The sequence below is a fragment of the Podarcis filfolensis genome (assembly GCF_964270895.1).
Source record: "Podarcis filfolensis genome assembly, chromosome: 1".
NCBI classification, from domain to species: Eukaryota; Metazoa; Chordata; class Lepidosauria; order Squamata; family Lacertidae; genus Podarcis; species Podarcis filfolensis.
In genome coordinates, this window is record NC_139604.1 from 33,589,584 (window position 1) to 33,603,443 (window position 13,860).

At 40.6% G+C, this 13,860-nt stretch overlaps 1 protein-coding gene across 4 annotated transcripts in view; it reads left to right on the plus strand.

The window, feature by feature from the left end:
- PRPF40A (pre-mRNA processing factor 40 homolog A) overlaps positions 1-13,860 on the plus strand; it is a gene marked incomplete at its 5' end in the record, with an annotated part of 66,244 nt that overhangs the window by 1,809 nt on the left and 50,575 nt on the right. For 2 of the 4 annotated variants that reach the window (XM_083578851.1, XM_083578850.1), the window contains 9 exons: positions 925-1,062; positions 4,115-4,195; positions 6,752-6,782; positions 8,036-8,058; positions 9,563-9,640; positions 9,738-9,848; positions 10,223-10,343; positions 10,970-10,994; positions 12,977-13,267. In XM_083578851.1, the coding sequence (XP_083434977.1) occupies positions 925-1,062; positions 4,115-4,195; positions 6,752-6,782; positions 8,036-8,058; positions 9,563-9,640; positions 9,738-9,848; positions 10,223-10,343; positions 10,970-10,994; positions 12,977-13,267 (899 nt within the window). Of the gene's footprint in view, positions 1-924; positions 1,063-2,775; positions 3,559-4,114; positions 4,196-6,751; positions 6,783-8,035; positions 8,059-9,562; positions 9,641-9,737; positions 9,849-10,222; positions 10,344-10,969; positions 10,995-12,976; positions 13,268-13,860 lie in introns of those variants that run through there. The other 2 variants (XM_083578853.1, XM_083578852.1) reach the window with 2 other exon arrangements.

Genomic DNA, 13,860 nt, shown 5'->3' on the forward strand with positions numbered 1-13,860 from the left:
CCTTTAGGAAGTTAAAAACTGCAATTCTATCAAACATGCAGCCCCCATCCAATTGTGGTTGGATGCAGGAGACATTGAGTATCCATCATGACTTGCCATGCACTACTTAAGTGCAGGTGGCATATCCTTCAGTTGGCCTTTATATTAATACAGTGAGGATTGGAGCTTAAGGCTGTTCTTCAGTAACATCTCTAAATGTGATAAAAATTTCAGGATATTCTTGGTAATCAGATTGCTATTTCTGTTTTTATCGAGGCTGAGTCAATGTTTAAGCTTTCTACAATACTTTAACATTATAAAGAAATTAAAATTCATAAAAGCCTAGCAGATAGGGAGGATACTTGGTTGGATCCACGGGAATCCTACTGTTAATGAAAGAGATTTTTATACAATAAAGACTTCTGTGAATGATAGTGGGGAGAGGTGGTAGTTTTTCCTGATTGGATCAGGGCATCTACACCCAGTTTCATTTGTTGGAGTCCATATTAAATACAAACCTTTTTCAAAAATTGGGGAAGTCCTGTTCATGAAAGAGCATTTTTAAATCTCACACAATGTTCTAAGCTATACTCTATAGCTCTATAACTATATAGCTCTATAACTCAATGTTCTAAGTTACTCTATAGGGTAATGCTGCAAAGAATCAAAAGTTTGGGGTTTGCTTTTGTGGAAACTCTGGAAAGCATTAAAAACCAGTGGACTGGAATATTATAGTTTGAGAGTAATCTACTTTCATGTTAGAAAACTTAAGAAGAAATATATTGATGAATCCAAGAATTTCATGGAAGCAAACAACATGTGAGGCCATAACTTTATTATAGCAGACAACAATACCTAAATGACCTGACTTGGAACCCAGAGAGGTTATTTCCATTGTGTTTATTATCTTGGAATCTTGATCTGTCACAAATATTGTTTTTTCAGATGGGACATCCGGGTATGCCTCACTACCCTCCCATGGGAATGCATCCTATGGGCCAAAGGCCACCCAATATGCCTCCAGTCTCTCATGGAATGATGCCTCAAATGATGCCCCCTATGGGAGGGCCACAAATGGGACAGGTAAGTTGGTTTTTGTTGGTTTTGTTAATAGCGTCTTAAAAGGTGCATTTTGAAGCATGAATTTTAATCCATTTTAGGGTTTTCCGTAACTCAGTAGGTGTTGATTACTCTGAGCTTCACATCACTACAGTTTTTAAACTACCTTTTCTTTTCTTTTTGGAAAAAACACATTATTGACTTCATTGAATTGAAAGTTGTCTTGCAAGTAGACAAATCACTTCTTCTCAGTTGAGACATATTTTAATTCATGTAACCAGTAGGTCAAAAAGAAGACAGAACCCTACCACTGTAATGCCTTTTATAGGAGTTCCTGAATATTTATAGTTATGGGGCCTTTGTGCTGTGAAGTGAAGGGGTTTAGCCCTTATATGATCAGAGTGACGAGCATATATCCTGTGTTCTCCTTGAGAATCCGTGAGAGGTATGGCCAGTGAGCAGTTGAGCCCTTTCTCTCAGCGCTTTACTTTCCCTGTTCTCTCAATTGTAGAGGTTGTAGCATTTCATTTGTCTCTTCCATGGTTATCTAGAAGAATCAGAAATAATAAACTCTGTCTAGCATTTGCTTCTCTGCTTCTCCATCATTGGGAGAAATCCCACTTCTGACGATAGTTAAAGAAGACTTTACTCTGCTTAGGATTGCCCCCCCCCCCCCCCGGCTGTCAGATGCCTTTTCAGTAAAGCCAGCAGCTTCCAAATATTTCTTCCCTGATGTCCTAGTTGAAGGCGAATAAAGGGAACCCTGTCCTAGCATGCAGTTCATAGATCAGATTTGTGGGTGGCATGCTTCCAGATTATGAACAGTGTGACAGCTTTTTAGTTCAGATGCTTGTAGGGTAGCGTAAACAAGAACTAAAGAGGAGAAGGAAAGACATGCAAAGTAATTTGGGCAGTGAGTGTTACTTTCTGTAATTGCTCACTTTCAACGGTGATTTTTACTACAAAAGCTTTGTATTCTCCAGTGAAGCTTTGCTGGTCAACTTTCCCCTGGTTAATAGTGTCAGTAAAATTTCTATCTTCCGGTGTGTATTTTAGAGGTAAATTATTAGAAACAAGAATTGTTTTTAAGTAGGTCAGAATGTGGTTTGGTATCCAGAATATAGGAGTTTTGTATCTTAAGAGTGTGGCTATCCATCTGTTTAGACTCCCACGTCTGCCCTCCCATGAACTTTTATCTGTTTGTTTAGAACCTCTCTCCTTGTTGCTTTTGGGGGCAAATACCCATAGTTCCACTGGGAATGTACCCACAGTATTTTGTCATATTCCATTGGACCTTTTCCCTTAATTTAAATAACAGCTTGTTCCTACTGATGATAGAATTCACTTTCTTCTGCCCTTGGTTTATAGTGACCCTGAACTTGAAAATTGTGTGCATAACCCATAAAATTAATGTTGCCTCAAAGTAGTTAAAGCAGGGCTGTTAAACACACAGTTAACAGGCTTTATAACCATGTATTGTGGCCCATCATATATTGGATAAACACTGAGTTTTTGTGGCTCACCAGGATCAGAACAAACTGGATTTATCAAGTTGTGTTAATGTGGGAAGCATACAGCTTGTGTCCTGGAGGCTATTAATCTGGCATCTCTGAATTAAGAAATCCTTTGTTTCAAAAGCTACTTGGATAGAAGCTTTTAGGGAGCATCTCTAGCATGGAACACAATTATTTGGAAGCAGCAGTGGGGCAAGACTCCTTTCTTCTCCTGCTTCTACAGGATGGTGGGGAATGGGAGGGCCACTCCCATTCTTTCTTCTCTTCCTCACGCTTCCAAGAAAACCTTGTGGATTGAGGGTGGAGCAGTAGCCCTACCAAATACCTCTCCCTCCACACAAGATGGAAGGTAAGAGGGAGCAGTAACCTGATGCTCCCTGAAGATACATGGGAATGGGGTCACTTGGCCAATCCTCCAGGGACTGTCACTTTATAGTGGGGGGTGATTTCCCAAGAACTTTTTGTGGGGCTTGCTAATCAAATTGGCTGAATATGGCCAATTGAATACATTACACACATATGTAAAGTCCACTGCTCTTGTTGTCATCCACTTGTTGCAGTCCCCCAATAAGGGCTGATGAAAAAAATCGGAAATAAAACTTCTAGCTTTCCTACAAAATTCATTTCCAGTTAAAATATCATGTGCATACACAAACAGATTAATTCTTCATAGTAACTGCATTGGGTCTCTGCCTTGAATGGCTTTTGCTAGACCCCCACATAACCGTTGCCTTGCAACGTCCCAATGTGAAGAATAGCCCCCTTCAGCATATTTATGATGCTTTCAGGAACAAGGGCAGTGATGTGGTTTTAAGCAGCTACGGTAGTTTGCATCCCTGTTGCATGCTTTTCTCAGCTTTTTTTAACAGTTCATGTTTTTGAACCCTGCAGTCATAATTCTTAAACTTTATAGTACTCTTCATCTTGGAACATCTTTGCAAGCATAACTCTTACTCCAGCCCTGTGAGACAAGTTCTTCAGGTATTATCCTCTGTTCATAGATGAGGTAAATGAGCCCTCAAGATTATTAGAGTTTACATAAGTCACATGGATTGGGTTTGGGAACTGGAATTAGATGCTTAATTGATTTGGGCCCCATTCCTACAGTGTTTCATGAATAGTGCTAATATTTTGGGTTATTTAATATTAAAACACTGAGTTTTGGGAGCCCTGTATTCTTGAGAGAACCTTTCTGCTTTCCCCTCCACCCTGAAACTTCACTTCCTTTATCTTTTGCTTTGGGTACCCATTTGACAGACCACTATGAGTAGCTGAAAAATCTTGCCCTTATTTGTTGGCCCTCTAACTAATAATCCCATGCCCACAGAAATTCCTCTGATCACGTAAGACCTTAAAATTTTGTACCCGGAAAACCATTAAGCTATTGGATAAATATTTTGTTAGGAGTATAAAGCACTTTACATAGTTATATTTCTTTGTTATGCCCCAATTTATTTATGTTTGAGCAGGATTAAACACTATTTCTATTAGCATAAAAAGTTACATATGTAGCAATTTGTATTAACTTGTAAACACGTACTATAATGATACTTTTATTGTAGATGCCTGGAATGATGCAATCAGTGATGCCTGGGATGATGGCACCCCATATGTCTCATGCTCCCATGCAGCCTACAGGACCGGTAATTATTAAATCTATATTTTGTGATTTTAAACCGTTGACTAACTGTATTTTATTTTTAATCTAACATACAATGCATATTTTTCCCCTGTTTGAATAATTTTCCAGCTATGTTGTTATGGGGGGGGTTATGTTAATGGCTTATTCTTATTATAAGGTACAGGAGTGTGTGATTTATTTCCTACTTAATGTCAGGAGCAGTTGTCGGGAATAAAGCACCCAGAGTAAGTGAAGTTAACTCTTTATTAGCAGAAATGTCTGTTCAGGAGCGCTAGGCCTGATGAGCACAGCAATTCTTCTCAGTAGATCTTGTCCCTGTGAGGCAGTTGCAGAGGCTGAAAGTCCCTGCCTTCCCACAGCTGCCTAAATCATCTCTCCCAGGTCCTTCCCAAGCATTCTGAGACTATGCTGACATGCCTGTCACTGCTGCTCTCTCTTCATATGTCTTCTGGTCCTGGGAGACCCAGGGGACGAGAACTTGTAGTAGCAGGGCAGGGAGGCACCCTGGCTTCTTCAACAGCCTGACTCATCTCTGCCTCTTGGCCTCCCTCCTCTCCTCCTGATTCTGGACTTCTTTCTGTCACAGACTCTCCCTTCTCACTAAGCTATACTTTGTTATTCTAGTGCAGGGATGGTAGAGTGCAACTCCCATCATCACTGACAAATAGCCATGCTGCTTAGGGCTGTTGGCAGTACAACAGCCTCAAGGGTCATTCTAAGTAGCCTATTGTGCACATTGCTTACAATAGCCCACTCTCCAATGGTAAAACAGTAAACTTTAAAGATTAAGTAAACAATAGTTTAAATAAACTACACTTTTTCTTATCAAATGTAACAACAAACTGTGGTTAATTATAAAAGGTACTGGATTCTGCCATAGTCTTGAAGCTGTATCAGAGGTGGAGAAGACGAGAGTCATGTCTAGTGCTAAACTATATGTTATGTCTTCATAATTCAGTTTCATGCATTCAGAATAAGTAAAGCTTCCTAAAACACCTGAATAGCAGCTTCAGGGACCCAGGGAATATTTTTACAGTATCAGAGCTATGCTTAAAGCAGCAAATGCTAAAAGATAAGTGGCAAAACAAAAGTGGCACACAAAATGACTTCTCCATTCTCTTTCTCCCCCCCCCCAGCCCCTTCCCCCCTGTTAGAAAAACAAAATAAATCGAATTTTATTATGTGACAACTTACCCCAGCAGATAGTCCTGTATTGAAGGATTCTTGAAATAATGTGAGGTGATGTGAAAGGCCTGGTGATGTCATGAGCCTTGTCACCCGATTGTGCTGCTGAACATTTAAGGACAAGGCTCCCTCGGGAAATTTGTTTAGCTATGGCATATTTATAGTATAAATCTAAAGGCTTTTTTCTGGTTAGGTCAAATTATCATTAAAAAAAAAACCCATCACCTCTCACTTGACTAACATAGTGTTGCTATAGTGTTGCATCACCTTCACAGTAATTAACTGGATTAACAGAGAGCAATTCATAGGATTTCAATTTCAAGATTAATTGGTTCAATCTTTTGAAACAGTCCTTTGAAGATTTTCCAAGTTTAGCAGTTGGCAGAACAATAATATGGTTCACCAAGCGCCTGTTAACGAATTGCATTATCTAGCCATGTTTAGTGTCGGCTTCATCTTTCTCATAGCTCCTTTTTAGCATCCAGGAGAATGAGGAATGTCATAGCAGACATTTGAAAATCATATTGGAAGCGCTATGAAAAACATGACTAGTAGGGCTGCTTTGATAGTGTGATGTGTAGCTTTATATACAGGCAGCAACCATTTCGTGCAGAGGGTCCGTTCCCAGCCCTTGCACACATTGGTGGAGCACGGATAAGTGCGCTCCATTACATCACACCACACACACTCATCCGCGATCGTGTGTCAATTGGATATGCCTAAAATGATCACCACCCACATAGCAGAGTTGCTTCTTAAGCAGGGGTTAGGTTTCAAAGCAAAAACTACCTTATCAAATTCCCAGTATTACCTTGTTTGTAGTGGCTTTTGGCTGGCAAGGGGGCTTTCCTACTGGCTGACAAGTGGGAGAGGGCTTGCAGGGACACCTCCATTTCTCCACTACCTCTCTTCACTTCTCCACGTGTGAGTGACCTACCGAAGTTGGGAGGGGGAGGCAGAAAGAAATACAGGCAGGCAGAGGAAAAAGGCTGGGGTGGATTCTTAAAGTTGCACATAGGATCCTAACTTCTTTAAAATGGAAAAGCTTCATCATCCCTTGTTCTTCACTACCATTACTTCATTTTGCAAAGCTGTGATATGTTACTCACTGGTTGTGGTGGCAAAATAAGGTTGGTGGTTGTTTACCAGGGGGTAGGCATTACAGGGCGATGTCATAATGTAGTACTGGGTTTAAGTCCTAAGTGGGACGAGAGAGTGTGTGAGAGAGGGAGATGCTGTCTTGTTAATATTTTACGTTCCAAGAGTGATTTCTGTCTATAAAACAGTAACTGCTACCAAGCTCCTATAGTTGAATTTGCTTAAGTTAGCATGTAATACATCGTGTAAGTTTTAACTTCTTTTTTTCCTACAGCCAGGAGTAAACAGTATGGATTCTCAAATTGGTATGTAAAAAGAATTCACTATTTATTTAACAGTTTAACCAGAAAAGGTTCAAAACTAAAAAGAAGTTTGTTAATAATAATGTGGGTTAAAATTAAGAGTTTATTCAGTTACAGGCAACTCCTCTTTTATGTGGGGGTTCCATTCTGAGGTACCAAACGTGTCAGCGGGCCGTAAGTGAGCCTTCCACCCCCATTCTGCCCCTTTGTGGTGCCGAAAATGGTGCACATGCCAAACAAGCACAAATGCCTGTATGTAAGGAGAATTTGAAAATATCCCTTCTTCCTATTTACTAATTCTCAATGAACTAAAACATTGAGGTGCTTCCCAATCTGTTGACAAGGAGGTAGGATTTTTTTGCGGAAGGATTCATCTGGGATTGAAGTATGATGCACCTCACACTTACTTATTTATGAATTGAAATTGAAAGATTTTGTTCATTTACCAATGGAGAATTTCACCAGCATCTTTCCCTCTATTTCCAGAGAGTGAGTGTGGCATCCTTGCATACCTAAAACATTTACATGCACAAGAGGGAAATTTCACTAGGCTTGGGAACCCTGAAGTTTACAGAAGCACAAAAAAGTTAAAAAATAACACTTTTGGCGGGGGAACCCCAAAAATATCCTTATAAGCTCTGAGCTTACCCACAGGCCATGTAATGCTGACTGATTCATGGGGAAGGAATGGGAAATGGGAAATCAAATGGGAATATCATGTAGGGAGACATGGCTGTCTATGACTGGAACACTGAACAGGAGCATTGCATGTTACAATGTTTTGTTACAGGTCCCAGTTTTTAGCATGTGAGTATTGTCTCTTGAACGTGCTGGAGTTGAATATAGTGACTCTTGCATAAAACTGTGAACATGACAGTTAGATCTTCATCATTGTGGATCATTAGATTTTGAGCATTCATTTCAGATTCTGGCCTTCCTGTTCTGAGAAAATTATTCGTTTGAAGCTCAAAGTGAATAGGCAGGAGTAACTGAGAGATTCTTGAAATATTCAGTGAGCTTCAGGGGGAAAGCTTTTATAACAAGAAGTGACTGGCTGCATCTACTATCTGCTCATTGCCAGAATGTAAATTCATAATACAGTCTGCTTGAAATGGTTAATTGTAAGTCACTTGTAAAATTTAACATGTATGTTTTCATGTGGTCTGAAAGTCTTTTGAGTCACATTAAAAGCAAATGTGGAGGTGTGGATTGTTCTGGTTGTGCTGAAATGTGGTTTATCATTTTATATTTCATAGGTTTAGCCCCCCCAGGAACTCAGGTAAGCAAGGAACTTTTGTTGCTTGGGCAATTTAATAATTTCATGTATTAAACTTTGTCCAGTTTCCATGATTTTTCTCCCTTCCATGCTAAGGCAAGATTGCACCTTGCCCTGTGCGTTGGATGCCTGGGTTCCTTTACATACCTTCCAAACATCCACATGTATGCATAACAAGAGTGTATGTGCATAAAATACAACAACATGGTTGACTTTTATGTCAGCTCATCTGAAACACGTACATGAATGAAATACATTTTATTTGCTCCCAAAAGTTCACTTTCTTTGGAGAGGTCCTTTTGGAGCTCCTCACAACTTCTCTTTTTTAATGACCCTGAACAATTTAATGTTATCAGCAATTTAGCAACTTGGCCACCTCACTACTCATCATTTACTCTAGATGCTAATAAACTAGTTTTGAAAGCACAGCTCCCAAAATCAGCCCATAAGGGACTCCTTCCATTCATAGAACTGCCCATTTACTCCTACTTTCTGCTTCCTGCTACTAAACAATATGTGATCCACAAGAAGAGATCTCTTCTAAATCCATGACATCTAAGCTTATTCAGAAAGCTTTGGTGAGGTATCTTGTTGAAACCTTTTTGAAAGTCCAAGTACACAATGACAATCGGTTCACCTTTATCTATAATGTGCTCTTAAAGAACTCATAATATGTTTGTGAGACAACTTGCTGAGAACAGAAACAGATGCTTTTGAACTGTTACTGGGTATGGTGGGGGAGGTTTTTAGCATCTTTCTGAAACTGCTGGGAGCTCTGTCTCTGTGTTTCCTCTGAATTGGGAGAGGAGGTTGAAGGGCTAGACTGGTGCTTGGAGGCGGTAATGGCTATGGACTAGTAAATTAAAGCTGAATTCTGAAAAGACAGGTGCTATATCTTCAGAGCTTATGAGTCTGGAAAGTGGGGAGATGGTGTGTTCTGGAGGAGGTGAACTCCCCTGGAAGGAGCTGTCACTGGATGCCACCATACCTGCAGCATTCTAAGTTTCCCATTGACCTGATCAAGCAGTCTCTTTGTATGTTCTTATCACAGACTGCTCCTGGAGATGTAGTGGCATCTTGTGAGCAGGAGACTTGGAGAGGACAGCTAGGACTGCAGACTGAGGAACAGGAGTGCTAGATAGTGGTGGTTTTTGTAGAGTTGGTAGCTATTACTTCCCAGAAGATCCCTGGTTTGGAGAAGACGTCTGCTTCACCTGACTACAGATTTCAGGTGCAGATGAGTTTTGCCTGGACTTCACCTTTGCAGTTATTCTGGCGTGAGTCTTCTGACACTGGTTGGGAATGCTAATGCCACTCCTAGTAGTGAAGCCCAGAATTAATGAATCATGCATGGCTTAGCATTGCATCCGAATGGGACCATTTTACAGATTGGGGGTATGCTGTACTTATGGCTGTGTATTCTTCTGTTTGCAATCTTACATTGTTTTAAAGAAAAAGTAAGCTGCTATATTTTCTTCAGAAGTGTGCTTTCCTCTTTAATATTTAGCCTACACCCCCAGTAGTTTGTTCAGTGCAGCAAGTCACCCCGGCCAACAGCTCTGCTAATGAGGAACCTTCGAAACAGGTATCAATTTACCCCTGTAGACATTTTTGTGGCACTTTGTCTTGCACTTCCTAGACATGTTGCAGAATTTATTGATACGAAGCTTTGTTTTTCATAGAAATCTATGTGGTCAGAGCATAAGTCACCAGATGGAAGAACATACTACTATAATACTGAAACAAAGCAGTCTACCTGGGAGAAACCAGATGATCTCAAAACACCTGCAGAGGTAAAATAAACAAATTGAGAAGAGTGCCTATTTAATTGACCATGTTTTCAGTGAGTATAAAATGCCTTTTATCACTGGAGTGTGTGCCAGTTTTCCTTTCCAGCTGCAGCCATTCGTGCCACATTGAATCCTACTCTGGAGAGTTCCCTAAACTTCAGGATTAGCTTTTTGAGGGGCTGCAGTGGGAAGAGGGTGCCCCAAAAGCTCCATTACAGGCATGGTATTTCACGTGCAGCCCTTTATATTTTGTCCTTTGTTTCTTTTGATATGGCTTTGCATGCCTCTCCTTTGATTTTATAGGCATTTTTAATATATGGCATGTCATATTACGGAATGATTTTTAAAACATTTTTTCTAAACATTCTGTTCTCTAGCAAATGTTGTCAAAATGTCCGTGGAAGGAATATAAGTCTGATTCTGGAAAGCCTTACTACTATAATTCCCAAACAAAAGAGTCACGCTGGGCAAAACCCAAGGAACTTGAAGATCTTGAAGGTAAATTTTGTGGGACCTTTTTTTCTGTCTTGATTTATAGCTAGCGCCTATTGGGTATAATCCAGGGCTTGGCTAACCTGTGGCCTTCCTGATGTTGTTCAGCTTCCATCAACCACAACCATCATGGCCAAAATGATGGTGGATGTTGTCATGCCGCAACTTCTGGAGAGCCAAAGGTTGCAATCCTGTCATACACCGTATTCTCTGGGTAGCAGAGATAACTCTAGTCATTGAAGTCAGGATTGGATACTGTTATATAATGAAACTGTCCCTAATCTAATAAATGTCTTTATTGGGGGAGGAAAAGGGAGAATATGTTGGCTAAGCTGTCATGCACAAAGACGAAAATAACATAATTGACCACAATAGCTATTGTGGAATCACTTGAAAGAGCAGCTGTCACCCAGTAGTAGTAGCTTCCTTCAGTAATTTTTAAGTGAGAGAATTGTTGCCTCTATTCCCAAGTTCCACGCAGATGCCACAGTCTTACTTTGCAGCTCAATATTTTGATACAATTTATTGCATTTGGATCAGTTTAGTACTTGTCTTAACATACTTTATCTTCTAATATGCAGTTTTATTCAACTTATAAATAAACCTGACAACAATTTATTTCTTTTGTGCAGCAATGATTAAAGCTGAAGAAAACAGGTATGTTTGAAAATATTTTACTCGAGAAAAATTCCATGAGCTGGGATTTTAAAAGAAGGGTGGTATCAATACAACTATATTTACACTAGCTGTTTGTGGGTAGAACAGACTTCCACTTGCACATTAAACTTCACCTTCCTCTGCTTGGCTGCCTCTACATGCATTATTGCATTGGGGGGTGGGGGGGTGGTTGTTGCCTTAAACAGACATTTTATTTCAGAATCTCCTGAGTATTTCTTAGTAGTGAAACATATTGTTGTTTAGTCATTTAGTCATGTCCGACTCTTCGTGACCCCATGGACCAGAGCAACCCAGGCACTCCTGTCTTCCGCTGCCTCCCGCAATTTGGTCAAACTCATGTTGGTAGCTTCGAGAACACTGTCCAACGATCTCATCCTCTGTCGTCCCCTTCTCCTTGCGCCCTCAATCTTTCCCAGCATCAGGGTCTTTTCCAGGGAGTCTTCTCTTCTCATGAGGTGGCCAAAGTATTGGAGCCTCAGCTTCAGGATTTGTCCTTCTGGTGAGCACTCAGGGCTTATTTCCTTCAGAATGGATAGGTTTGATCTTCTTGCAATCCATGGGACTCTCAAGAGTCTCCTCCAGCGCCAGAATTCAAAAGCATCAATTCTTCGGCGATCAGCCTTCTTTATGGTCCAGCTCTCACTTCCATACATCACTACTGGGAAAACCATAGCTTTTAACTATACAGACCTTTGTCGGCAAGGTGATGCCTCTGCTTTTTAAGATGCTGCCTTGGTTTGTCATTGCTTTTCTCCCAAGAAGCAGGCGTCTTTTAATTTCCTGACTGCTGTCACCATCTGCAGTGATCATGGAGCCCAAGAAAGTAAAGTCTCTCACTGCCTCCATTTCTTCCCCTTCTATTTGCCAGGAGGTGATGGGACCAGTGGCCATGATCTTAGTTTTTTTGATGTTGAGCTTCAGACCATATTTTGCGCTCTCCTCTTTCACCCTCATTAAAAGGTTCTTCAATTCCTCCTCACTTTTCTGCCATTCATCCAGTCCAGCCTTTCACATGATGAATTCTGCATATAAGTTAAATAAGCAGGGAGACAATATACAGCCTTGTCATACGCCTTTCCCACTTTTGAACCAATCAGTTGTTCCATATCCAGTTCTAACTATAGCTTCTTGTCCCACATAGAGATTTCTCAGGAGACAGATGAGGTGATCAGGCACTCCCATTTCTTTAAGATCTTGCCATAGTTTGCTGTGGTCGACATAGTCAATGAAGCAGAAGTAGATGTTTTTCTGGAATTCTCTAGCTTTCTCCATAATCCAGTGCATGTTTGCAATTTGGTCTCTGGTTCCTCTGCCCCTTCGAAATCCAGCTTGCACTTCTGGGAGTTCTCGGTCCACATACTGCTTAAGAGTGAAACATATACATTACCTAATAGAGGAGGGGGATTTGGGAACATATGGACATAGTTGTTCACTTCGCCTTTTCTTTCAAACAAATTGCAGAACTGGCTTTTTTTAATTAGCATGGCAAATTAAGCTAACTATTAGTCTTCAGCACTGCATTCTGCAAACCTAGAAGTCTGCAGTTTTTTTCATAATGTGTAAGTTTACATTGGACAGTTGGAACCAGTAATCTGAAAGCCATATACATCAGACCCTACCTTATGGAACTCTACCAGTAGAGAGCTGGCAGGAACTATCCTTCCATTCATGCTTTTCCTGAAAACTATGTTGTTTAGGCTGGCCAATTGCACTCTAGAAGATTTAATGATGTTTTTAATGTTATTTTTATGCTGATTCTATGCTCCTTGAATTTTTAAAATGAAAGTATGTATTATAAATATATAATTAAAGACATAAACCACAATCCAGTAAGAAGGTTGTAGGCTGCCAAAATCTGAAGAGAAATTGGATTTCCCCCAGAATAATTCTCAATGATAAATGCATTGTTCCTGTGATTGGCAGGGTTATTAACACAAATATGATGTCTGCTGTTTATGTAGCGGTAAACCAGAGGAATCTGTTCCAACATCGTCTGCAGTCGCACCAGGGGTTACAAATGCTGCAGCCATTGTTCCTGAAGCTCCTATAGCTGCCCCAGCAGTCCCTGCTGCTCCAGCTGTTGCATCGGCTCCGGAAACCGAGCCTTCCACTGTTGCTACTGTTATAGAAAATGAAAGGGTCACTGCTACAGCTGATGAGCAGGTACAGCCAGCTGCTCCTGTTGTACAGGAACAGACTGCAGAAGTTGTGACAAACTCTGTTGAAGAAGCTCCTAAACAGGAGTCCTCAGAGTAAGTAATGCTATGTCTAGTTGGTGTGCACTAATCTCTATTATTTTTCAAGACAGTACTTGGGGTGGGGGTGGGGAATTGGATTTGGCAAAAAAAAAAAGCGGGGAATGCGAAAGGAAATAACATGCCTCCCCACCTTTTTACTGCTTCTGAACTTGTGTGCCTCACTCCCTTTTTTGTGCATGAATAGACTTGGTTAAAATAAGGGTTAGGAATTGTTTTGTACTCCATAGCAGACAGATGAGGAAATTAGTGGATACAGAGTCAACCCTCCCACTCCTTGGGAGCCTTCCTAGCAAATTTGGAGTGATTTCCCCTGTAGATTAATCTTTCTTTCTCCATTCCTAAGTGGTATGTTGTATTGCCACTTATAAGAGGCAGAAGCACCTAGTTGATCTCCCTTCACATCCAGTGAGTGGAGGGAGATCAAGACTAGATGCGGAAGGCTTTCATGTGCATCCTGGGAAAGTGAAAAGGCTTGGCAAGCTGAGATAAGTATGAATGGACTTGACAGTGCCATGTCCAAGCCATTATTTTCTTCCTTTGGATATATATATGGGCAGTTCTGTGGAACAAAAGTTTTAGAACATGTT